The 26,884-nt window shown below is 45.0% G+C and overlaps 1 protein-coding gene across 1 annotated transcript in view; it reads right to left on the bottom strand.

Annotated features, from left to right (window-relative positions):
- LOC119406020 (hippocampus abundant transcript 1 protein) overlaps positions 1–26,588 on the bottom strand; it is a 29,879-nt gene extending 3,291 nt beyond the window's left edge. Inside the window, exons 1-9 of the mRNA XM_037672864.2 lie at positions 25,986–26,588; positions 24,093–24,188; positions 19,556–19,618; positions 16,445–16,909; positions 12,484–12,597; positions 11,423–11,494; positions 10,090–10,202; positions 4,753–4,850; positions 2,097–2,260 (exon numbers count right to left, since the gene is read on the bottom strand). Coding sequence (XP_037528792.1) covers positions 2,097–2,260; positions 4,753–4,850; positions 10,090–10,202; positions 11,423–11,494; positions 12,484–12,597; positions 16,445–16,909; positions 19,556–19,618; positions 24,093–24,188; positions 25,986–26,081 — 1,281 coding nt within the window. The 5' untranslated portion in view covers positions 26,082–26,588. The remainder of the gene's footprint in view (positions 1–2,096; positions 2,261–4,752; positions 4,851–10,089; positions 10,203–11,422; positions 11,495–12,483; positions 12,598–16,444; positions 16,910–19,555; positions 19,619–24,092; positions 24,189–25,985) is intronic.
- Positions 26,589–26,884: the final 296 nt, after the last annotated feature.

Genomic DNA, 26,884 nt, shown 5'->3' with positions numbered 1-26,884 from the left:
AAGGAACACATCACCAAATACTTACCTAGTGATGTTACGCCTAAGATATGCGTAATATTCACTTTTTGATCGACAACGTTCACAAGTATGAACAGCCGTACCAGTTCAAGAGACAGCGGTAACCACTTGCGGTAAGCAAGTGGTTCAACTTTGGCCGGGTGGCTGAATTGGGTGACAGACAGACAAACAGAAAGACGGACAGACAGACAGACAGACCAAAATTTCTGCGTTTAAGTTCCCCAAGAAAGACTATAGTCTTTAAAAAAGTTACGGCAGCTCTGCACTAGTGGTGCCAAGCCTGAAGGTATTGCAGAGCTGGGCGGCCTTCTTTGTTTCTCTAAAGCTCTCTCTTTCTTTTTCCCTGGTCTCTCTGTTTTTTCTGTCTTTCTTTCCTGTGTTTATTTATTTCGCTTTATCTATTTCTTTCTATTTCTATCTCTTCCTCTTTCTGTCTACATCTTTCTCTCTCTTTGATTATTTCTCTTTCTTTCTCTCTATTTCTCTTTTTCTATGCTATATTTACTCTCTCCCCTCCTCCTCACCCCCACCTTCCTTTCCCACCCCCCTTGCTATACTAGTACAAGGCTATGCTCTGTTTGCGTGCCTGGATAGCCAAGTGGTTATGACACTTGCCTTCGGATCGTGGGTACACGAGTACGAACCCCAGCTCGCCAAGAATTTTTCTGTTTCTTTTTCTCTCTCTCTCTCTCTCTGTACTCGTTCTCTCGTCGATCAGAGTTATAGCCTCCCACACCAGACAAATCAGCGGATGTCATCTCGGAGCGAAGGAGAAGATGAACAGCACGAAGAGAGCGCACACTGGTTCATGACGATTATCATTTCTGTTCCCCCATCGTGGACCAATTCTTCTTTTCGGACCTACAACTAGCCTTTGGCTACAGGTCCGACAAGTGTTTGCTATCAGTATGTACAATATGAAATAAAAATTTTTGGTTTGATTACATTTGATTTGATTAAACAGCTCCATGGTTAAAAGCTCTAGTGAGCGTGACTATGCTTCTCAGCCTATTAGAGTTCAACAAGCAGTGGCGGCAAGCATAGGCTGTGCACATATACATCAATCAAAAGCACATACACTATGCATGTATACAATTGTCAAAAGAATGCAGCAAGTAACAACAATTTAGCATAACAGAAAATCCAGTACATCACACCCAAAAACTAATTAAGATTAAATAAAAAGTCACAGTTTCACCGCAAGGTCAAAGCAATGAACGTGATAGCAACAAATTGCAATGTCACGCGAACACCAAGCAGCTCGAAATGAGCAGTGCACTGCTCAAGCACAAAGGATGCACGAAAATAACACACGCAGGACATGCGCGAACCAACAGCTGTCACAGTTGTTACTTCTTTGTGTTTGAGCAGCATGCTCCTTTTGCAAACGCGGCCGTTGCAGTGAGCGAAGCATTCTTGCACTCGGTAACTTTAACGCCAGCTTTCCAGTGAAAGCACAAGACGGACATTTTGCCCCCATCATGAGATAAGCATGCGCGCATGGGCGACTACGCCCTGTATAGGGCAAAGTACAGTTGTTAGCGGAGTGCGCGCACCGCAACGAGTGAGGCAACAACCTCTAAAGCGCCCTTTGCGCCATCTCGTTGGTAATGCAGAAAACACGCTGAAATGCCCCCGAGAGCCGCATTCCAGCAGCAGTAAATGGTGCACATAAATAGCTCGCCGTTAGTATACTGAGGAACGTGCGCTCCGTGGCCTAGCCGTTCAACGCCACATGCTGTGGAGCGAGGGGTCGCCCGTTCGAATCCGCGCTCCGTAAAGTACTTCTCTGACTTATTTTTCTTTGTAGCTTTTATGTATAGTACTAACACTATCACTAATTTTTTTTTCCTCTCGAACATCCCAGCAATGGAACCACGTTCCCAATGACATTGTCACCATCAATGATAACAAACTTTTTTGCAAAGCCGTAGCTAACGCTGTAAATACAGGAATCAATATCACGTTTCTTCATAGGCCTTGAGAGTACAATCAATAAATAAATAACCGAACTATGGCAATCATGGTACCAATAAAAGAAGTGCACAGTGTTCATCTTCCGCGGTTATTGCACTCACCCTAAGCTCATTGGGCACCACAGATCCATTGGAAAGGGGCGGGGCAGTCATGGGCGGTGCCTCGTTGAGGTCTACGTGGAAGAGGTAGAAGATGAAGCCAAACACGGCAGGCCCCAGACCGTTGCAGAGCCCACGCATGCCCGTGATCATGCCTTGCACCAGGCCTGCGTGCGGAGAGTACGATACGACACCGGTGAAGGCCACGAGTGCCGCCACGCATGCAAGTAACGATTGTTTGGAACAGGTACAACGAGGCACATCTGTCAGTTGACAACTTTAAAGGGACACTAAAGAGAAAAACGATTTTTCTCATATCAGTAAATACAATTTTACAATATGGAAAGCACCCCTCATACTGCGAGAAGACGCCTGGCAAGAAAACGCGAGAGAAGAAAAGACGAGTGGCAACACCGTCTTGAAATTCCGCACCAGCTAGCTGTGACATCATAGATTTTGACGATGTCTTCTAGAGCCTATGTGATCATTTGTCACTAAAGATAATTTATATTGTGTTCTGAGGAACACAAAGTCTTAACATAGCAAGTGTCAGAAAATTCCATAACCAATGCGGCCAAAATATGCCAAAAAGACTGAAATTCATGATGTCACACTGACGCTGACATTGTGAAGTTTCGGTGCGAAATTCAAACATTAAATTTTGGCCTTAAATTCCTCTTCTAATAATTAACGTATACAGTCGATCCTGGATATATCGAACTCGAAGCGGACCGTGAAATAGTTCGATATATCGATAATTCGAAATACGAAATATGCGTATTTAAGGCTTGTAATTAAAGCACTGCAGGGCTCGACACAGTTTCCGGCAGGGCTCGACACGTCGTTAACTGTACCGATGAAGTCACTCGCTGTGCTCCCGTCCGATAATAAGTCGCAAAATTCACTGACGCACCGTATGCCGTAGTCGGCGGTCATGACGCGCCCAAAGTCATCACCTGGCACCAAGGCCCGTAAGGAAACAGTGCACGACGGTGCTTCACTTGACGTCGTTCCAAGCACTGGTCATCATTTTTATCACTATGAGCGGGACAATGTTTAGTTCGACTCCCGAATGACGATTTATCAAGAACGAAGCGCGAAGTACACATTCCGCAAGAGACAACGCTGCACAAAGAAACATTTCTCCACAGTCGACATGTTAGCGATACCGATGGCACTTGTGGCTTTACAGAAGGCAGCCGCTACTTTGGCGAGAAATGCGAAAAAAGCGTGCCTCTGAGATCTGCGTTTTAAAACCGAAAACACTAAAAAATACGTCACGACATTGCGGATCTCGAAGGCCATGCCTTGCGGGCCCGCATGCCATCGTGCGCGAACAGACAAGGAAGGGAATGCAAACATTACAACAAGGCTGCCAAGTCACTTTGAATTCTCATTTTGGTGCCCTCGGCAATCAGCCTCTTTGAAAAACACTAGCCCATGCGTTAAAACCTGCGGATCGCGCGTCAAATATAGCGGTGAACCGACAAGCGCTGCGCAACGAACCCACGAAACACGAAACCTCTATGAAACGTTTTATAGAGGTTTATAGAGGTTTTAAACGTTTTAAAGACGTTTTATAGAGGTTTTGTGTTTCATGGGAACTAGAGCAACGCAATTTCGTCACCTGTGCGCGACGAGGGATTGGAACTTATAAGAACGCGGCCGAAAAATGATCAATAGTTGTTAGGAAAAATGCACTTTCTGGGCTTTGGCGCGGGGCAGTGTTCGATATATCGGATGTTTAGCTGTGCGGGAGTTCGATATACGTGCACACCAGCCCCATACTTTTGCATGGGAAATTCAAGGGGATTTCTCAACTGTTCGATATAGCCAATAATTCGATATATGCGAGTTCAATATATCCGGGATTGACTGTAATTGCAATATTAATGAAAATAGAGTTCTGTAAGAATAACTTATCAGTATAAATTGCTTTAATGTTTCACTTTGGTGTCCAAGGATGCCATGACTTTTGTAAGGTTTTGTGCGATTCGGGAGTCACACATGTTGGCATCTACAAGAGGCAGCGCTTCTAGACACAGAGCTTATTTAATAACACTTTGTCACAGATGCCAATGTGCTCAGTTCTTAGGCATGCGACACCTTGAGAGATTGATAGCATCCCTGTAAATGACTAAGCAATAATGCTTGCCTTAAGATACTCATTTGGTGGCAAATTGATACAGATCAGAAAAGACTTACGTAGTAACTACATCATACTATACTTACTACTAGATAAAATTGAGAGAGAGAGAGAGAAGGGCAGAGAAGTTAACGAACTTAACAATTCAGTTGGCAACTGAGCAATAAGCAATGAGGTAAAGGCAGGAAAATGAAGAGGAAAGGAAACCTGTCCGCATAGCACTTCATTCAGTTGAGAATAATCTAACTACATGATGCATATGTAGTATATCTTCCTTTTATGCTTCATATACAATTTCTTTGTTGTAAATGCAAGCACTCTGAGAAATCTTTGTAGCACTGCTTGCTATGTGTGAGATAGAGTAGAGGATATAACAACAAACGCATTTTCGCATCAAGTGCGACTTTGTTACGACGGAGTTAAACCACGTATGCTGGGCTTAGGAACGTTACGCAAGTTTCCAAGCATGTAAAAGTCGGTTCGACAGATTAGTGCCAAAAGCAGATCACACACCTTGCTTGTCCGCCTCGGCATGTGTCGAGACAAAGGAACTGATGGCTGGATAGGTGATGCTTGCCACGGCAGCTAGGCCACCAGCTGACCACATCATCCTGGGATGAGAGAATCGCAACAGAACGACACACCAGACTTGGTGTACAGTTTAACCCACACGGCACACTCAACGGGAAACTTAAAGGGGCCTAGCAACACTTTTCGAGCATGGTCGAAAAACGCTGACGATCGCTAGTAGAGGCTCCTGAGAACACGCGAGCCAAACATTATAGCGCAGCACGCGGCCTGGAATTCACAATTAATTCTTAAAGTCAGCTTTACATCGTTCCGTCTTCTTTCGACAAACGATGCCATAAACCCAAATGACCGTGCCATAAACCCCAAGTCCACGGCCATTGGCTGATTTGAACATCATGAGCTGCACAGTTATCGCAGTTACCGTGGGATGCCGTGACGTGCATTCGATGAAAAAAGAAAAGGAAGTGCTCAAGGTCATGACGCGTACTGACAAAGGAGTGTAATTTCTTGCCCCCTTTGTCATCCCCCCCCACCCCTTGCGTAGCTTTCCACATGCTCGCTGGTACACAAGGAGAGAAAAAGCACGTAAAGTGTGCAACCAATTCCTGTAACTCCTCATACTTCACCGATTCTAAAATTTTTTTTTGCAGCAGTCAATACGTGAGGCAATAAACTTCTTTAATGAAGCCATTCGACAATTACTTGGAAAAGTGTTGCAAGGCCCCTTTAAGACATACTTGTGGGCTAGTTCGCTTGTCATGACACCTTAGGGCAGCATGCGCAGTTAACAAGGACAACACAGGGACACTTCGAGGATGAAGCGCTCATCTTCGTTGCCTCTAGTGTGCTTTGTCCTGCTTCGCGCTACAACACCTCAACAAAAAAAAATGGGAAATCAACTAGCCCGAACCACTACTCTTTTAACTACATAAGAACAGACAAAAGATGTAAGCGCTGAATTGCCTTTTGGTAGCACTTACGGCAATGCAGGACACCGAACGCACTATCGACCATAACGAGGGTGGCACAATTTATTCTGCACATGACAACACGTTGAAGATAATGTTTCCTGGTTTCAGTTTTTTTCTTATAGCCAGAACCGGAAATGCAGTGCATTTTTCTTGCTAAAAAAAAGGATGTGCGTTTGGTTTCTAAGTAGTTTATACATTTGTATCTCTGTTGTAAACTCCCCCTGCTGTAATGCCCAAGGACAATGCGGGGTTATTCTTGAATAAAGAAAGAAAGAATAAAGAAATACACAACAGTTACCTTATAGTACTTTAGGCTGACAAAATGTGGTTGTGCATTTTATTTGGGCACGCACTATAATTGGGGCAAACACTACCAACTCAGTCAACAATGCGTTTTTTTTTTTCTGCCCTTCACTTAGTTTGACCCTCTGGATAATGCGGCCATTTCATGTAATCCTTTCAAAGTTAAATTAACGGAATTCAACCGCATTTGAAAGGTATGCCGGGGGTTCTTTTCATCGGTGACATGCTAATCCAGGCCAAGTCGCAGCAAAAGCTGTCTTAACCAATGCCCACATTTACAAACCAACCTTACACTTATACCACGTTTTCTTTATTGTTTTGTCCACTGTTAACACACGATAGGGGCACGAAAGTGGTAAGCAGGGCAAAAGATGGTTTGTGAATACTGGTGTAATCTCTTTAACCCTTTGAGGGTTTTCGCCCTACATGTACAGCATTGCCTGTATGTTTAAAACGTGCGCCTTTTTAACACGAAAGTAGGGGTGTGCGAATATTCGAGTTTCAAATTCGAATCGAATACAGTAAAAGCTCGTTAATTCGACACCCGTTAATTCGGAAATTCGGATAATTCGGACGGCTCTATTGGTCCCGGCCGAAGTGCATGTTAATCTATGGGACCAAACCTTCGTTAATTCGTCAGAATTGGGCTCCGCACCGCTTAATTCGGACAAATTCTGACGGCTGCCGCTACACAAATGTATGGTAAAGCAGCGCTGGCACCACTGGGGCGAAACCGAAACTTGAGTGACATCGCCATCGTCATCAACTAGTGGGAGCGATCGCAGCGTCACCGAACGTCGGCGTCTTTCTTCGCTCCACTGCGCCTCCGACGCCATTTTCCCTTGTGTTGTGTCGGCACCGTCTCTTCTTGCGGACTTCTTGTTTTCTTCCCGTTGTGACCGTGTTTAGATGTGAGGCCCGAGCATGCGGCAGTAGCCGACGGTGGCATCGACGAGGTGTCAGCCGAGTCCACCGACGGTGACTGCCCGACCTTCGATGCTGTCCTTCCCACAGATATGACACTTCAGGACTACATCGCGATTGATGATTGTGTCGCCACGACTGGTCTCCTGCCCGATCAAGAAATTATTAATGATGTCGCGACCTCATCGCACCTCACGGGAAGTCTCGGAGGCGCTTTTGATATTAGAGGGCGTTTGCCTGAGCACTTCCGACAGTTTGCGTGCTGTTGGCCATTTGGAAAAGTTAAGAAAAATTGTAATGTAAGCCGGAATCTGCGTGAAAACGCAGACGACCATTACAAAATACTTCAGCAAATAAAGGTATGCTTCTCCAACTTGATTTTAATGTTGTTTTTCCTGTTCATTCGTTAATTTGGCATTCGGTTAATTCGGACATTTTTTCCGGTCCCGTGAAATCCGAATTAACGAGCTTTTACTGTAATATCTAATCAAATAATTCTATTCGACTTTCGAATACCTGGTATTCAAAGTTTCGAATAATTCGAGAGGACGAATACCTAAAACGCGACAAAAACCAATGGTGCAACTCTGTTAGGGTGGCCGGCTGAAACTAACGTTAACATCGTTACAGTAGGCCTTTCGTTGAAACTTTCACAGATATCCTGGTTCAAAAGTGACGCATGAGACAAAAAAAAAAACGCATGAGAAAATTGTCAAGCCCTTATCAACTTCGCTTCCGAAACGGAGGCATGGGTTTCTTGCGTACTTCGGTCGCGTATGCCGCAACCGCTGCAAAACGTCCCGATTTCGGCCCACCAAACCCTCGGTGCTGGCCTTACATGTGAAAACTGGTTCACGCTGCACAGTCGCCACTGCCGCACCGAATCACTCGTTCAGAAACTTTCATCGTTCCGGCGCGCAGTTTAAACGCTGCCGAGAACAGGCGCCCGAAGATTTTTGGGCACGGAGAATTCATGACGATGAAGCACAATATTACCATTGTCAGATCAGCCGTATTGCGCAACCATATGGGGAAAAAAAATAGCTGCCATGCCCCCCCCCCCCCCTCCCTTCGGTTGGCCGTTAGGAGATTAGGACATTACGAGTGGCGCTGCTGACTGGAACCGTGGCTCTACTATCAACACGCCAAGCGCGCGCATAAAAGCCTTAAAAATAAACCCTCCCGAACAAGCACGTAATAAAGATGTCACCACGCCGTAGCGTCCCTCATTTTTCCTTTGTATTGCCGTAACTGGAGGTACGCGTTTCGTGTAAATATACATTATTTGATATTTGATTCGACATTCGATATTTTTGGCCACTATTCGGCACTATTCGATTCGAATTCGATTCGAGATGAAATTTCACTATTCGCACACCCCTACACGAAAGTGTTCTTTGCTGGGGTCCACCACGGCTCCACTGACGTATTTCCGTCACGGATATGACGTTGTAAAATATAAAGACTAACATATGGCAAAGAAAGAAACTAGAAGGAAAAGTTCCATCACCGGGAGTCGAACTTACGACCTCTCTATTCCCAGTGCGCAGCGCGAAACGACTCCGCCCCAGATGCTCCGAGCTACTTGCCGTTCTTCACGCGACATTACAATTTGTTGCTGTAGCATTCATTCCTTCGCCCTTGGGGCGAAACAACGCACAGCAAACGCTCAACTACGTCTGTGAAGACACGTTTCACTTTCGTGTTATACCGATTCCTATGACAGAGGGATCAACCATGTTTTTTTGAACATTTCTCTAGCTTGGTGTGTGCTGCCACACTTCGGGAACACGTGCAATTTTTTTCATGCACTGATGTCTCTCCGTTGTGTATTTTTTTTTTTTTTGCTTTCCAAAGCGGCATGGCGGCTTTCACTCGCACATCAGAACATACACACGCAGTGCGGCTGGTTTTGGTTTCATCCTTCAGGTGGCTATCGCTTCTCGCGCCTACAAAGCTGATGGCTGTCTGGTTTCTGATCTCTCAAAGGGTGACCGCTTGTTACTCTCTCATTTATTGCTGCTCGGGGCGCGATTACATCTGCTTTCGTGCAGCACTAAATTACACAAACGATGCCGCCGTGGCTGCGTTTCCCGTTTTGGAAACTCAGAAAAACTAACTCCATCTCGTTGGCGATTATTATAGCTTTTTCACTCGTTTTGCTTTCTGGACGGGCGCACAACCATACAGTTTTCTTCCAAGCACTCACTCATGCAGTTCGCTTACACTATGCATGTGCACACCGGTTGCTCTGCTGCTAGTGAGTCGAGCGGCGATTCTGCCAATGTGGACTATTCCCCAAGCGTATTTTTGTATGTCTGTGAGTTATGTTTAATACAACGCATGATTTTTATTTATTAAAAATCGCAGAAGTGTTTTTTTAGGATTCTGCTTGACATTACTCACGAATAAACCATGTGTACATAACAACAAAAATGATTTTTTTTTGTCACTTTACGGTCACGCAATATATTTTGGACAATATTTTTCTGAAATAGAATCGTCTGAATAATTTAATTCAGCAATAAAAAAATTAGACATTTTTGGAGTGCATTTCGCGAAAAAATTGGACCCTCAAGGGGTTAAAAAGCATGTTAACACCATAAACAAGACAAGGAAAATGGGAGATAAGTACAAGGTTTGTTTGCAACTACAGTCTTAATACACCTAAAACTATTTCATTATGCTTCCTTGTGCTTTAATCCTGACAGTGCAGATATATACACTGTAACTGCTTTTGAGCTCTACGAAAGTTAATGTGACCAGTAGGCTACCAAAGTATTGAGGGAGGTTAAATGGTTGATAACGAGTTTAGAATGATAGAGCATTGTATGAAAGCTCTCTTTACATTAATTTCACGATAACAGGTTGGTTATTCAAGATGGGAAAATAGGTGGATACATTATTATATTTTCTTAAAGCTGCACCAAAACCTCAGTGCAAGTACATCGATGCCAACATTACAAATTTCCTTTCTTTTTCGTTTTTTTTTCGTGGGGCCACTGTTGCTAACTGAGGGCTCTTGGACCTTTCTAAATTACGGTGGTGCCAAATTCCCCTCTGGGCAATATTACGAGATAGCCCTTCAAATCAGGGCACACCCAGGGTTTGCGACACTCACCAGCGTTGTGAGCCGAATCCGTACCACACGAGCTGCAGCATCTCGAAGAGCAGCCCCACCATGATTGTGTGCTTGCTGCCCACCGTCTTCATCAGCAGCGTCAGCACCATTGTCTGCACAAGCGGCAACAACGTCACGAAAACATCACGAGTGGACACACCGATTTGTGGAGAAAAGATCCCGGCACTCTCGCATGACCATCCGATAGCGCGCGGTGGCCGCAACGCCAAAGAGCATTTCGAAACTATTACACGTCCGGGATACGCCCTGCCTGACATAGCGACAGAACGGACAGTGTCTGCATTCCGCGATATATGTGTATGCGTCTGTACCGCGATCTGCTACAGAACGAAAACTGACACACGGTACGGCCGCGTGGAGCCGATCGTCTCCTGGGTAGTTGCGTGGAGCGCGTCGCCTACTCGGCTCGCGCCGTCACTGCCGGGCCGCCTGCCGTACCTCACGCGCGCATTTGTCGTGGGAGTGTTCTTCGTGCCCACTTCACTCCAGACCGTGCACAGATGCGGTGAGTAGCTTGTTCGGTTAACACAGCGATGTCGTGCTTCCTCCGCGATGCTGTAGCGGTCCTGGCAGCGGACGGAGGCGTGTTGGGTGGTCGCCGAATAAAAGCATGCAGTATGGTTACAACAGCGCTACGCTTGCTGTACCGTACGCGTGCTTTTAGCGTGATAGCGTCAATGCAGCGAGGTTTCGTGGCGTCCGCGAACCGCAACGCCCAACTCCGCAACAGCGATCTGCTTTCGTTTCTACAAAGCGGCGCGCGCTTGAACACGGCCCCGCACGACGACGTGGCAGGGATCGGCGGCCACGCGCGTTCAGATTGTTGCCAAATAAAAGCGTGCTGTAGGCTTAAAGTAGCGCTGCACTGCACGCGTGCCTGAGCAGATAGCTGAAGATACTTATTGTGATAAGGTTGTCGGCACTAAGTCATGCTGGTGCGTTCGTCGGTGGCCGCCGCCTCGCCTTCGTTCTTTCCCGATGCTTACCTGCAAAGGCGCCGCCGCAATCGCACGGAAGTCGGAATCGGTGATCGACCGATCTCCGCATTTTTCGAAAAGACGGAAAACCTTTGGCGGCACATTGTGGCGTCGAGAATTTCAGCAGTGCAGTAAAATTTTATGCCACAAAAAGTTATCGCGGTACGCAGGGTACACACTAAATGGTAGGCATAGGGCGAACCACTACGGCTTAAGCGGTCAGCGAATGCATTGGGCTCTATGGGACTCGGTCGGGGATTCATCGCAACTACGCTTTAACCGTTAGTACGTTTAAAGCGGCTACGTATTAACGAAGTTTGACAGTAGCAACCCACCTGTGCAATGACGGAGAGGAGGCCGACGACGGCGATGAACAGGGCAACTTCCTCGGCCGAGAATCCCATCAGCTGTTAATGAGGAAAGAAGGACACCGCTTGTAGACGGGAAAAGAGGGCAGGCACCACCCGATGGCAAGAAAACTCGAGTGATCATGTGTCATATGACATTATGACGTAGCAAAACGTTTTCTTGGGCTAGTCGGTTCATGACTTCTGAAGAAAAATTGTAGGTCAAAACAGACAACACAAGGGCATACAGGTACAAAGGACTGGTGCTAACTTCCCACTGTTGTTTCTTCAATAAACAACAGTTGGAAGTTAGTGCCAGTCCCGCGTACCTGTCTGTCCCTGTGTCGTTCTGCGCTACGATTTTCCTTCAGAAGTCATTATGACATGATGTCGTCACATGCCATTATCTCATAATGTCACGTGACATGGATGTCACGAAAGTATGGTCATCCACATAGTCTTCGCATCCAGAACCAATGCGCTCTTGCATTTGGTGCATGTAAGGAGGCTTTGGTGCCTTTGTGACTTTTCTTATCTTCATTACTTCATTTTATTCGTTTTCATTGTCCCAGTTAATCATTATTGCATTAGTTGCTCAATCACACTCGTCCACTTCGCTTTCATCCCATCCATTGTTGCCGGATGACTGACGGTCATTCAATGACAGCTGTGCATCGCATAGCATTCATTTTTGTGCAGTGGCACACAAGTTTCTAATTGCTGCATCAGATGAGTTACTAGCCCTGTTTTATATATTGCAGCTAAAGTCGATGCTTGGGCATGTTTGTACGACATACTAGAAGACAAACAATGCATAAGACAGAGCACTAGAAAAACTTGTGTCCTTCATTTTTCTGGTGCTCTGTCTTCTGCGCTGTTTGTTTTCTAGTTTCAGGGATATCATTAAATTGAGAAAAGTGGGAAGGTAGGCATCCCTGCGGACATATTTAGGCCTAGTTAGCTGAAAATGATGGCGATATCTTCCAACACTGCAGCACCTACTTATGCACAAACGTCATGCACAAAGCAACAATAAATAAAGGACTGACCAGGCGGAGGTAGACGAAGAAGCAGGAGTACTGGCCGGCCTCGGGCAGGTACGACAGGAAGACTGTGACGCACAGCATCAGGATCATTGGGTCCTTGCCCACCTTGCGCAGTGCCTGCGCCGAGACGCAACGTTCGGGTGCTCGCATTTCTCAAGCGCTAAAGGAGGTCGTTCATTCCGGTGACTACAAATGGACACGCGTACAAGTCTGTCGCAATTAGTCGCTTTATTTGTAAAGCGCCCGCTTTGGGTTAGTTCTTTCGTGCACAAGTTTTAGATGCACGATTGCAGGTGCAAGGCCTGTGAACCCATCGATACACAGGACCAGGATGTCAGCCTTGTTTTACCAAAAAGATGGCATTGCAAGGAGATGTGAACCGTGCCAATCGTGAGGCACTCTGGTGTGACGATGTCTAGGTTGTGCTAGTCTATGAACGTCGACTGTCATAAGTCGCCTTTCGGTCACCAGTCACAATCGGTCACATGACTTCCGCCAATCACCAAGGGGAATGAGCCCTAAATTGAGACTGGCAAAGCACAGTCCATCTAATAAACATCAAATGGGTTCTATACAACAGGAAATTAGCTGATACATTCATTCTTTACTAGGCTTGTGCGAATAGTAAACTTTAGGTCCGAAGCGAATTCGCAGCGAATAGCGATTTGCTCAAAGCGAATTTCGAAGCGAATTCAAATAGTTTATATCACATTTTATAAAGAAAAATCAGCATATCTGTCATGACCCAACTAACCAGTGCAATATTTTTAAAGTTGAAACAAGGCATATGCATATGCCATTCTTTTTGGTTCAAAGGGAAGTGGAAGCAACGTTGAGTAGTAGCAGGATTTGACTTTCGGTAGAATGCAAGCGATAACCTGTAAAACATGTTACGTTTTAAAATTTACTATACATAGAGCATACAAGCCGGTATAACAAGCTTTTAAACTTAAAAAATGATGAATCGATGTGGGGGTAATACAGTTAAACCTCATTAATTTGAACTCGGTTATTTTAAAATCCCGCATAATTAGAAGGATTTCTGTGGCCCCGTATTTTGCAATGTAAATTAGAGTGGATAATATGGAGCGGTGGTCAGTACCAGCCCAGTTAATTCGAAAACTTTGGATGCCATGTGCCAATTCCCAAACCGTTTTAGCCGCAAATCCGCAGAAACGATGGCCCTTAGGAGCTGCAAGGCAATGCAATGTAGCGATACTAATGGGTGACAAGTGAAGCATCCCAGCCTCGCTGCTGCCAGTGCAAGAAAAAAACTAAACAAAAGGCGGTCACGTGGTCAGCTGAAATGTGCGCCTCCGGAAAAGAAGACGTGCTTCACTGCAACACAGCGGTGACACGCGGGCAGCATGACGCATGTTTCTCTCAACGTCAGCGCGTCATGATTTACCCATTCTTTCTGTAAAAATTGAGAAATTAATAAAAGGCGGTCTGACGGAATTCGCGATGTATGCGAACCTCCGATTGGCAGTTGTTCCGGCAATTTGCGCACTTGCACTGCTGACGGAGTACTTGCCTGCAACGCCTACTTCGATAACTCAGTTCGAAAACTTCAATGATCATCTTTTCCACCCGGAACACATCGCGAATTCTGTCACACTGGTCATTATTAAATTCTTTATTTTACCAGAAGGAATGGCCGAATGGTCGCATCATGATGCACTGACGCTGCGAGGAACAAGTGACATGCTGCCTGCATGTCATCACTGTGTTGCAGCAAAGCACGTCTTTTTCTCCGCAGGCACGCATTTCAGTTGACCACGAGACCGTTTTTTTTTTTCTTGCGCTGGCAGCAGCAAGGCCCACCGTTTCACCGGTTTAGCGGCAAAACTGGGGCCAGGTATTGTTGGAAAACATAACCCTTGTAGCCGCAAACTAGCAGGCAGAGCAAACGACCACCTCTGATTACTTCATGTAATTCAAAGTTCCTTGCATCCCGCTTTTTGTATGTTTGGTTCATTTGAAAACCCGCTTAGATTTTTCACAGTCCCAGTGACTTTGAATTAACGAGGTTTTACTGTATGTTCATTTAACCTTGAAGTGGGGCTTCGCGGCAGTGCGGATTTCTCTTGGAAAGGTGTATTTGTGGTATAGCACACCTCCACTGTAGTGATACCGCCTTTACAGGGGGTTACATGCAGTTTATTTGTGTCTATTCATTCACTTCGAATACTTCGAAATTTCCTGGAATTTAAATTCGTTTAAATTCCAGGCCTCTGCATATCTTTCTCAGTAAAATGAAAGCCGGTCACTGGAACACATTTTGTCAGTTCCCAGAGGTTCTGTTTAATAAGACTCCACCATAAACAAAGCAATCAGATATATAAGCAACAGGAACGAGCAGTACGGATCCCCCTAGCAGCACCAACTGTTGACACTATGTTGCCACATGTTGCGAATGTTGCCCTAACTTGCAGACGTTGCTTCAACGTTGTGGCAACAATACGTGCTGCTACGATGATGAAATGGAACCGCGCAAAAAAAAGTAGACACAGTGCAGAAAATACACAGACACGCAGAAAATACAGGACAAGTGCTGTTTGTTCTGCATTCCTTCTGCTGTGTCTACGTTTTTTTGCGCTGTTCCATTTCATCATGCAAGTACACCAACTTGCCCAACTTTCCATGCTGTGGTACTAGGGCAGATTCTTCAGCATAGCCAAAAAATTCACCGAAAATTATGATACTGCCTAATGTGAATTCTGAGTGCAGCTTCATGTTGGGGCAACGCCAACTGTGTTTGAAGTTTTGGCTATCCACAGTGGTAGCAATGTAATACCTATGTCACATGGGCACTCTTGAAAGGCCATCGAAACGCCACAACTCTATCAACTCGATAGAGTTGTCACGCTGCTACACGGCAGTTTTAAATGGCCCTTGAGTGGTTCAGGCGTTCGCCGCAAAAAGTTGTGGAGCACTGTCACTGAAAGCTAAATAATACAAATTCCCTTAAAAGCAGAAATATGTCTGTTGTTCTGTTTAAACATTTTAATAAACTGTTTACGCGCAGTTACGAATACATCTTTTCAGTTTAAGTTGTTGAGCAGCCAAACTGCGGCTAGCAAGACAGAGCCAGACAGCATGCACATCGCTGTTGTCGAGATTCATAATGATGACTAAAACTGCGCTGAAAACACAAAAACAAAGACGAGGAAAACAGGACTCGCACAGACTCACAACTGAATCTAAACCAACTAGCCCAACTTGGTGCTCTACTTCAGTGTTGTCGAGACTATCTGCAGTTCGCACAAGTGGCAAAAATACTTTATTAAATAATTCATAATGCTCACATATACTGCTTTTAAAGCATACTGGTTAGATTTCTTTTTTCTATTCATGAGTACGAGCACACTGTTAACTAGAGGGCACGTTTGCGCTATTTCTGCTTCCATTGCTCAATGGCCATCAAAGTTTCGATAGAGTTGTGGGGTGCTCCATTGACTCAATAGACTACTGACTCGACAGCCTTCGAAACGTCCCATGTAGCAGCTTGTGCTTGACCATTGAGTCAATAGAGTATTGTTTGCAAGGCCTTCCAAACGCCCATGTGACACAGGTAAAACAATCGTTGCATATTGCCACAGAAACTGCCAGCGCTCTAGCGATACTCACACCGCTCTGTGCATTGCAGGCGTTGCGAACCAAGCGAAACGCCAACAGCCCCGTTATGACAAGCGAAGCCAGCCACAGTGCACGTGCCAGCTCTGCATATAAACGAGCTCCGAACGAGGGCCAGCATGCGACAGAAGAAGAAAGTGAGGTAAGAGGCTAGTGGCTCGTGATATTGACAGACTCCGTGTTCACTCTCTTTCGAACCCATTCAGGCACATTCACTCTATCGGTTACGCTGACAACGACAACGCCAACGGTGATGCCGCTCAACGCAGGAACGGGCGCCTAAGAGCTGCGCTCTAAAACGAACTGACACAGGAGGCATTTCACTCACCGAGAAAGGGTCAGCCTGTTCCCAAGAGATCGGCGAACTCCACGAGCCCACGGGCCTTAGCTTCTCGGGCAGGCTCTCTGGCACCGCAACCAGGATGAACAGCACGTCCAGCAGCGCGATGGCCGACGCCAGAGCCGCCACCAGAGCGTCCGAGTACTGGCGCGCCAGATAGGCGCCCAGTGCGGGGCTTGTCACGAGGCTGGCGGCGAAGGTGGCCGAGACGAGGCCGTATGCCGCACTGCGGTCCTGCTCGTCCGTCACGTCGGCCACATAGGCAAACACCACCGAGAAGGTGACCGCAAACACGCCCGACATGGAGATCATGGCGAAATACCACCAGGTGTTGATGCGCATCAGCGGGATGGGCGCGCACGTGAAGAACACGGTGACCAGCAGGAAGAACTTGCGGCCCCAGACGTCTGACAGGGCACCTACCAGGGGAGCGCTCAGGAACGACAGGAAGCCCTGAAAGCATGGACAAGAACGGCGGCATCGGGCCGGTTAACCCGAAAGAACATGAGCTTGGCATGTTGGTACTTTGTATTAACACCTAATGCGCACAAAAGGAACAAGACAGAGCAGCACGACACGGACATAGCGGTGTGTCCACGTCGTACCGCTGTCTCGTTCCTTTCGTGTGCTTTAGTCGTCAATACCGGTTAACCCCATCCCCGTTTCAAACGAGCACAGCTCATTCTCGCCGAACTGTCCCCAAACCGTTTTGGATGAGCAGAGCTCATTCACTTGACGAAAAAGCTTTCCGACGTTGTCGGAAAGCATACTGGTTAAGATTTCTTTTTTCTATGATGTTATTTCTATTACGTTTCTATTACGTTGTTGGAATGATTAAAATTCAGAGAACAAGGAAACCATTCTCAGAATGCTGAAATTTTATCACAGCATTTTTGTTGTTCTTTTTATTCTTATTGTCAATTACTAGCAGGTAGCCAGCTTTTTTTCCATGACTAATTAAGACTAAAATTCAATCAGCATCTGACTTTGTATTCGTTTCCATTTCTGTTTTTAACAGCAAAAGCTTCCTTTTAATATAAGAAATATTCAATAACAACTATTAAAAAAACTACCATTTTAAAAAAAAGTTCTCGAAATGGTTAATATCCAAATGGTTAAGGGGTTAGAGGTAAACTAAAGAAAGACACTAAATGAGTTTAGAGCACGTCACTTCAGTAGGAGACCCAAAGGTGGACGAAGGTTCATGAAATTTTAAAAAATTGTGATTACAGGCCAGGAAAATTTTTTCGTTATCTAAAGAACTTTTCCTGAGAAATCCATGTACACTTCCATTGTAGCTCCACGCTACGAACAAACAGATGACAATTTTTTTCTCCCTTCCATAAATCAGTTCATGACCTGAATTTTTTTATTTTAGAAAAAAAATTAAATCTTACCTAGAACCGTTTGTATTCTAGGAACATGGAAAAAACATTTCAGGCCATTTGGCGAGAAATTGCAAAACTTCCAGCATTGTTTAAAAGTGACAACACCCATCTAGAGCAAAAATACATAGATACATTCTAAGGCAAGTGCCAGCGTAGGAAAATGCATTTGCACACAGATGCCAAATTGGATAGGGAAAAATTTGGAATAGCAATGTACCTGGTTATTCTGAAAAGCACGTGAATAATTGTTATTTAACACCACGCAGAGCCTCCCACCTATTGCTGATACAGATACGAATAAGGAGTCGTATTGTCAATATAATACAATTTTTTTTATTTGGCATGGAGATTCAGGTAGTGAATAATTCATATGGGAACGATACTTTTTAGCTGACTAACCTGAACACGCTACATACCGTTCCTAACGTAATTCCGTGGCTAAAGTTACAACACGATTCCTTTTTAAATGACTTTCTTATAGGGATAAGAGTGCACTAAAATATTGTTTTGTCATGGTTAATGAGCTTTTTTTGAACAACAATGGATGAAGACAAGAGGTTTTCAGGTGACGTTTCCATTATGCTGTGGTTCAATGAGTTTTTATGGCGAAAAAGTGACCACCACTACGCTGCACCAGCTTTCCTTCATGCAAACAATGGTGCATTGTAGTTCGCATTTAGGACGCTAGGTGGTGCTACTATGTTGCGCAGTTGCTGGCTAGCTACCAATGTTGTTTAAGACTAGCAAAGTGTTGTTCATGTGTTCTAGTGCAACGTACGAGCTCACAGACAGTCACAAATTGGCGTCACACTGCCAAAGAACCGAAAAGAGAAAGGCGGGCATGTTAGAAACAATCTATTAAAGAAGTACTCAAAGTTACAAAAGAATTAAAGATGACGTGTGTGTGTGCTGTGTCTCACCAACTGCCTCGCCCTCTTTCTGTTGTATTTGCCACTTTGAGTGCAGCTTAAGTAGTGCATAACTCAAATTACACTAAAGTATGGCTGCTAGATGTGATAAGTCGGTAAAGAAAGCAATAGAAAATGAAGGCATACGTATGAGGGCCTGTGCAGCTTAGTTTAGCTTGCTGTTTTGCCGGAGTGGTGCTGCATTTCATTAAAATTCGTGGCCTTCGACCTTTGCAAACACAGCGCCCATGTTATGAAACTCGCGCATATGTGCGCACTCCTTAAGGTGCATTCATTAAAGGGGCTATAAAGGCAAGTGTTGAATGACGTGTGTTGTTAAAATACCTTATAAAAAGCCATGCAGCACTGGTTTCATGAAAAAGAAATAAGTAAGTTAGGAGAAAATCATATCTGAAGGGTCCGCACACTTCTAGCACAATCCAAATAGCCCACTCCCAAGTGGGGGAATATCACATGCGCCTTCACTGCCCATCTGACAGGGGGCGCTATGGTTTCTCGCTAACGCATCGAAGGGTGGCCAGAAAACGAGCCGGCGACATTGTGTGCGGGCGCCGCATTTTCTCTTACCAGCCGAAGGGAACACAAAATAACTCTGTGTCTAAGCTGCCGGACAATCATAATGGTTATCTGAGCAAGAACGAGGCAATAGTGCCATGGCAACGGTGAATTGCAGACAGTGCCTAGATAAGATAAGTCTGGAAGCTTCAATCCCATGTTTTATCTCGAAAGACACAATGGAATTTCAAAGTAGTGGCACGTAGGTGGCCTGTGCAAGAACTCACCTTGATTCCCATAATGAGGCCATTCATAAGGAAGGTGTGATTTGGGAATGTTTCATTTAAAACCTGGAAAAGAAGAAAAAAAAGAAGACAATTATGAAAGAAAAATAACCTCAAGTTTTAACATGTTCTAGAAATGAAAATGTTGGTATCCTAGTTTGGCACAGCAGAATGCTATAATGCAAAAAAAAAAAGAAACTTGTATGCACGTTTTTGTACATAAACACCCAAGAAGTGGTTTGGCTGGCCAGCAAAAACAAGAGAAATGAAAAACAGGTGGTGATGGCACCTTAAAGTTTCCACACCATCTTTCCATGCTGTCACAGATTTTATTAGTGTCTGCTGAGCCTAATTTAATTGCTCATCAGTAAAAACAGATTACACAGCAGCCTAAAAAAAAATACAGAATGTACACAGCAAGTTTTGAGAACTTTAACGAGCCAATAAGCCCCCCCTCCTCCTCCTCAAAAAAAAAAAAAAAACACACACAATGAAATACACTGAAGTTTTGGCATGAAATTTCAAAGAAATGTAATTTCAACCTTTAGTCTATTTTCAAATACCCAATGAAGCAATTATTGCAAAATTACTGAAACAATCAGTTTTCTAAACATACTTTGGCATTTTTTGCTGACTTAAATGTTTCTCATTACCGCTTTCTTAAGTAATCAATGACAGGCATGATAATGAGGTATGCACGAACCAAACTGCCTACCTACTGCAATATGCCCCAGTATAAGTACCAAGAACACATTAGGAACAACAAATACACATGAACTGGAAAATTTGGGGGTACAGTGCCTGGTGTCTGCCTATTCACAAAAACAAATACAAGATTGAAGTGGCGGCACCGTTACGGATGCCCTCAATTTTTTTTTTACGAAACCTACTCGAGCAAAGCTGACCCTTAACGGCTCTTGATATTATCAGCTGATTGAGAGCGTTTGCCACATTTTGGCTAACAGTGACTTCAGCATGTGAGCCTGTGATGCAGTTTTACAACTTCACCTTTTCGTTTTGGCCGATAAAAACGCTTTTTAAAACTAGGAACGTAGAGAGGCAGAAGCCATCTCCACGTGCCTGGAGTCCCTGCCTTTAAGGGGTATTCAGACGGAGGAGAAATGCTCGGGGGGTAAAGGCGGAGCCTAGTGACGTCAGCTCGCGAGGAGAAGTCTCCACAAATGCCCCCCACTCACACGGACGAGGCAAACGGAGGGGGAGACCAGTGTTACTAGACTACTCTGGTGGCTTGCACCACCCGTTTGACGAGCTGCTGACGACGAGCTGCAGACGACCATCCAGCTGCAGACTGGACACCCACTGCCGCTCTCTGCAGGAGCAAGTGCAACAATGTGGCCAAACAAGAGCCCGAAATTCCGCCACATCCCCCACCGCAGGCGGATCGTTTGTTCTTTCGGGGAAAACGTCACGCCCACTCGCTAATCCGTGACGTCGCGGTCACGTGATACGCAATCCCCCCATCTCCCCCGAGCATTCCTCCCCCGTCTGAATACCCCTTTAGCGTCGAAAGGAATCCATATCCAAGAGGAATCCATGATAGATATTTAATGAAAATAAAAGATGGGTATTTTGTCATTATAATGTCCCATTTGGTAATGAGAATTGGTTTGAAGAGAAGTTATGTCAGTCGACAAACCACCACGTTAAGCAAACAAGCATTTTTTTTAGATGCAAAGCTTCCCAAAATGTCTTTGAGTTATGAACACATTTTTGCAGCACTTCAGGGACTTGAAAACAAGACCCAAATGATTAGCATCTTTCATCAATTAGCACCTTTAACACCACTGAAGGAGTTAACTACTTGCCAACTAAAAATACAAGAAAAATACACAAGAACAACACGGATCATGGAATTTTCGTAGCGCTTAAAGCAAGCTAGAATGTCTTGGAAAAGAGCAGTTCTTTTTTTCTTCAGTGACAGCCTAATGAACAGTAACAAGCAAATATTCTGAAACCTGTGACACACCACCAACAGACTGGTGCTCTAGTTTGGGAGCGAAATTCCAAGAAAGTGATTTTTGGCTCTCATATTCTGTTAACGTTGCACCTTTCCTTGCTAAAGGAAACTAAACTCAACTTGCCAAGGACTACTTTACCAGTATATGAATTTATAAAATTTTTTTCGACAATTCTTAAGCACACTGCAAAATTCAGTCAGTTCAGGTGCGTTACCTGGACCACCCATTATTTCCATTATTAAGTGCTGCACTATTAGGTGCACTTAATACTAATAATATTAATGACTAATATTATCGGTAGTGCACTAGTAATGCTGCACAAAAAATTCAAATGTCCATGTGTTGAAATAAAAAGAAACTGAAGAAAAGAAACCAAACACGCAAAATACACAAAGCCTATCGCATGATTCAGCCTGTCCAAACGTTCCTTTCCCAATAAATTGCAACATCTGGTTGGCTAATTAAAAAGACTCATGCTTGCTCCAAACAAATTTTTCAATGAAGCATATTTCCCAACTCAACCTGTTCAGATCGATTACCAAGGGAGCTAGACATTACTTCCACGACAAATTGCAATCGCCTAATGGCTCATCAAAAATATTTAGTAACTACTTTGAACGAAAGAAGGGGAATATTAAGGGCTCATTTTTCTTTGTTAGACACAACATTAACGAGAACTAACAGACAATCAAGCTAAAGAAAGTAAAGGGGACGTTATTTGTAGTAATTAGGATACAAATGTGAAGAAATTAATGTGGATGAAAGGATAACTTGCCGCCGGCAGGGACCGAACCTGCAACCTTCGAATAACGCGTCCGATGCTCTACCAATTGTGCTATGGCGGTGGTCATCCTCCTGTCCACTTTATAGGGTATATCTGTGCATTTAAAACTGGGAGTATTAATCAGCGCAGCTCGTGGCCATGACAGCGAGAGTCCAACACTCTGTACATTGTTACATATTAGTTTGTTACATATTCACGTTGGGACTCATGTTCCAACCGCAACATTTAGGTCGAACTGTAAAGACTCTTTCAAAATCCTATTTCCAACACATTGGTGCTAATAGCTGACTAACAAGAGAACCGAAAATGGAGGCCAGACTTCCTTTCTCACATTTAGTGCCAGTAAGGCTCATTCCCACCTGCGACTAGCACCGGTTGCGCAACTGTTTGCGACTGGTGATCAAAAAGCGACTCAAAGCAACCAATGTTCACACCTGCGTGTGACCTATATGCGTCGCCATATAGAATTCACATCTGCTCGTACACAGCTGGCATTGCCGTTGCCCCGTAAAATAGGCTGGCGTCCTGTTCCCGCCCATCTGATTGGTTCAGAGGTGAAAATGGAGCAGCGAGCGACTGAGCCAAAGCAGTCGCTTTGTGACCAAAACAGCCATTTGCGACCGTTTGCGACCAGTCGCTTTGCGGCTAACTTAGTCGTGCGACCGTTGCTAGTCGCCGGTATGAACGAGCCTTAACGGGGCCTCAATACGTCGGCATTGTGCCACGACAGTAACCTGCTTTACTTACGCCACAGCGGTGCGGTAAATGTTCTCAAAACTTCCAGAAATAACTCCAAAGTCCTTTTGTTTTTATAGCTGCGGACCAAGAGCTACATTATGACATTTCTGCAGACTAGGCAGTAATGAAATTACACTAATGAAGTTAATTTTTGTTGTAGTTGGTTATGTAATGAATTACCTGGTAATTAGTAATGTAATAAATTACTTCAATCGAGTAATTTCTACAAAATTACTCATCATTTCTTTCTCATCATTCACCAATTACTTTTGAGTAAAGTACAGCATGTCCGCTTCCCCTATGGCATAAAAAAATTCACTGAAAAACGAAAAAAGTAACAAACGCAAGTTACTATGAACACCAAACCTCAAGCGTGGAAACAAGTCAGGTGTACAGAAAAGCCACGCAGCACTAGAACTCGAAGCCCTGAATAACACTGCTGAAATAACTTTTGTAAAAGGAATTTAAGGGTAACTTCATCACTTTTCAAAAATAATAGCAATGCAATGTCATTACTTTTGGCAAGCTATAATTTGTAATTTAATTAAATTACATTTTAAAAAGCTCTTGAAAAGTGATTAGTAATTTATTTTAATTACTTCTTAAGAGTCAATTTGCCACCTCTGCAATTCTGTGCTGCAGTGCCACTGGCGTTCCTGTACGCTTCCCACTCTCTCCATAAGCACTAGGTTGCAAATCTTTAAATGTGAACACGCGTATGTTTTTAAGGCCTTAGGTGCCTCATCAAGTGCGAAAATTGACTGTCGGTGCAAAACCACGTTAGGTGCACAAAGCTTTCGGAGGGGGGCGGGGGATTATTAGAACACCTACTGACAAAAAAAAAAAGAAGAGTTGTCTTAGGCGAACGCATGAGGGACCCTGTGAGTTCTCCCTTTCTTTCGCTTTGATCATTCTTCTTTTTTTTCCCCTTCTTCCTCTTCAGCACCCAAGAATAAGCCCCATCAGTGGCACATACTATGAGTGATAAAAAGCCTCACCGAGCCGCCAACTGTATTACGGTTTAGCGAAGGCTACTCACCGTGATCATGGGCGTGGTCAGGAGGCCCCAGGCAAAGAACTCGAGGAAGATGACCACCACTGCATGGTAGACACTCGGCTCGCCGAACCCCGACGTCTGCACGGGGAAAAGCCTTTAGTCTTCAGAAAAGATGCAATCATGAAGCACGCCTGCCTTAAGAGAAGCTTGTATAGCAAGTTGATACAGATGTGTTTTTGCCATTTCAGTATACCAGCATGTTTCGGAAGTGTTCCATGTTCATCCAGCGCATTTTATCACATCACTTCCCCTAGGCAAACACGAAGGAAGCGGACGAAATGAATCAAAAGCTCGTTTATCTGTGAAACAAAACCTAATGAAGCCTTGTCTGTCTACTTCATGGGTTCCCCTGGGCAAGTATTCATTCATTCATTCATTCATTCATTCATTCATTCATTCATTCATTCAGTTCTTCGGCTCAATACGATTATGAGTCACACTGCAGTGGGGAACTCTCGATCAATAATGTGCACTTAAATCTAAATGAATGGGTAGTCACTCACATTTTGTCTCTGTTGAAATGTGGTCGCCGGGGCCGGGAATCGAACACGCTTAATAGAGCCCTAGTTACTAGGTATCCATAGCAGTTAATAAATGATGGTATCTGAAAGGCATTGAGGAGCGTGACAGCTCTCTCACTAGCAAAAAATTTAAAAGAATTTATTCCACTGAGAAACGCCTGACACCGAGGTAGTTAATAAGGCTTGTAGGCCTACGCGACGGTTATGCTAGTTATACGAGCAGCGACGTGGATGACGTGTGACGAACGTATGAGATAGGTGTATGAGACCTAGAAGAGGAACAGATGAATATGAAAGGGTACTTGTGCAGATACCCCCCAAAACAGTGCAGAGAACGGCAGCATACAGATCAGTGTTGCACAAATAAGTGCTGATAACATTCCTTTTATCAGAATAATTCCTAGAATACGAACAAGTGCACTGGATGGGCAAGTATTCAACAAACAGGCTTTTAGCAGATGTTCTGATTAAAGCACTTCCGCGTGATGGATAGCAGCTAGACAGCGACGCAGGCATGTGGTTGAACAAAGCCCGCAATATCTTTCGAGGACTGGGAAGCATGCGCAACATGTGACGCGACATAAAATAGTTGTTTGCTGGCTTGATCACAAATGCATCAAGTGCCAGCTGCAACGTTACAACCGTCAGCCTCTAAGCTCCATCTGCATCGCTTTTTTTCTTTTTCTGGTTTCTATACATCGCTGTAACTGCTAAGGCGAACATCTGCTGCGAATAGGGAAGACCTTTAGCTGCGTGTGCCTTAGGGAGGCTTCTCTGATGACGCACGAAGCAAAGCAGATTGCTTTTTTTTACCTCGGAAAAAAATAGATGCGGAAACGTAAACACGGGCACCGGAATCGAACGCAAAAAAAATGTCGGGAGACGTTCGATTTGGACACAGCGTGCTACAGGAGCGCTTGTCAATTCAGTTCACGTACTCAAATTGAACATTACGTCGCGGCCATACGGTTCATGTCCAACGCGCTCCGCTCAATGTCGACCAAACGAATGCAATGCACATCGACTATTTCTGCATAAAATTCTCAAGATCGTACTAGACTTCCCATCTTGCATCGCAATCGTAGTTTAGGGTCGGTCAGCGATCAACCGTTACGCCAGCCCTCCAGTTCCGACTTCGATCCTTCATCGCGATCGTAGCCTTTATGGTTGGTTAGGCTCGTGTTGCCGTAACTTCAATCAAAAACAGAGACTGTCACTGCGTCGTGGGCACAGTTGAAACAACTGGGAGTGGCGCTGCCCAAAAGATACGTCGACTAAACTGCCGACGACTAGCGAAACGGATGCAAAGCGGCCGCTCTTTTATCGGAGCGGCGATTTGAACGATAAGACTTACGATGAAGCCGTCCTTCATGATGGACTTTCGGCTTCGGATGATCATGGTGGCAACTTTGCGGGACACTTTGGCAGGCATGACGAGCGCTCGGTTCATGGGGGACTCCGTCGGTAGATTCACCGGGCCCCACCAAAGGAGCCGCGGAACGAAGCACAGTGGTGTTAAAAACAATTAACGGCGAAACCACAGGCTGTCCTTTACGTAAGGACGCGAAGCACGGCAAACAGCTCTGTGCCGTTCCTAGCGTTGTGGTGCCGGCAGTGCAGGCGTTCGGCAAGAGGGGGGATATCCCTTCGGTTTCACAGCAACAGCGGTAGGCCTAATACACTACGCTCGAGTCGGCAGTTTCGGCGATCTTCCCGTCGGTCCGATGACGAAGACATGGCTCGCCGATGTAGTCAACGAGTCCGCGATTTCACGAACCACCGGCTGCCGCGCGTTTCGGGCGAATACGGAGTCCCCGTCGATGGAGATTCTAACATGTTCTCGACGATATCCGAGTTTCCATTCGTTGTAACACAGGCGCTGCACGGAGAAAGTGGTCACCTGTTGAGGTGGTGAACGAGAGGGACGCTTCGGGCAACGATTGTTTATGACTTCTGAATCAACGGAACGGTCTCGTAGAGGCCGCTGCTAACGTGTCTCTAAAGTGAGATTACGTAAACGGACGCTGTTGGGCGCTGCAGTAGCACTGGTTTCGGTTTCGCTGTTTCGCATATTATTTGATTTGCATACATTGCGGTGTATTGCTTGCTTGCTTGTTCCTTGCATTTGGCTCACACCCACACCGGGGGATTGGCCAAGAAGCCGGCGGTTACAGTGAATTGGAACATTGGGTTAACAAAGAAATTCAGGGAAAGGGAAAGGTGGCATTTTTCAAGTAGAATAAGGTGATTTTC

This window comes from Rhipicephalus sanguineus, chromosome 9 (assembly GCF_013339695.2).
Source record: "Rhipicephalus sanguineus isolate Rsan-2018 chromosome 9, BIME_Rsan_1.4, whole genome shotgun sequence".
NCBI lineage: Eukaryota > Metazoa > Arthropoda > Arachnida > Ixodida > Ixodidae > Rhipicephalus > Rhipicephalus sanguineus.
The sequence above is the reverse complement of the archived record's forward strand: the minus strand, read 5'-3'. Positions and strand labels throughout refer to the sequence as shown.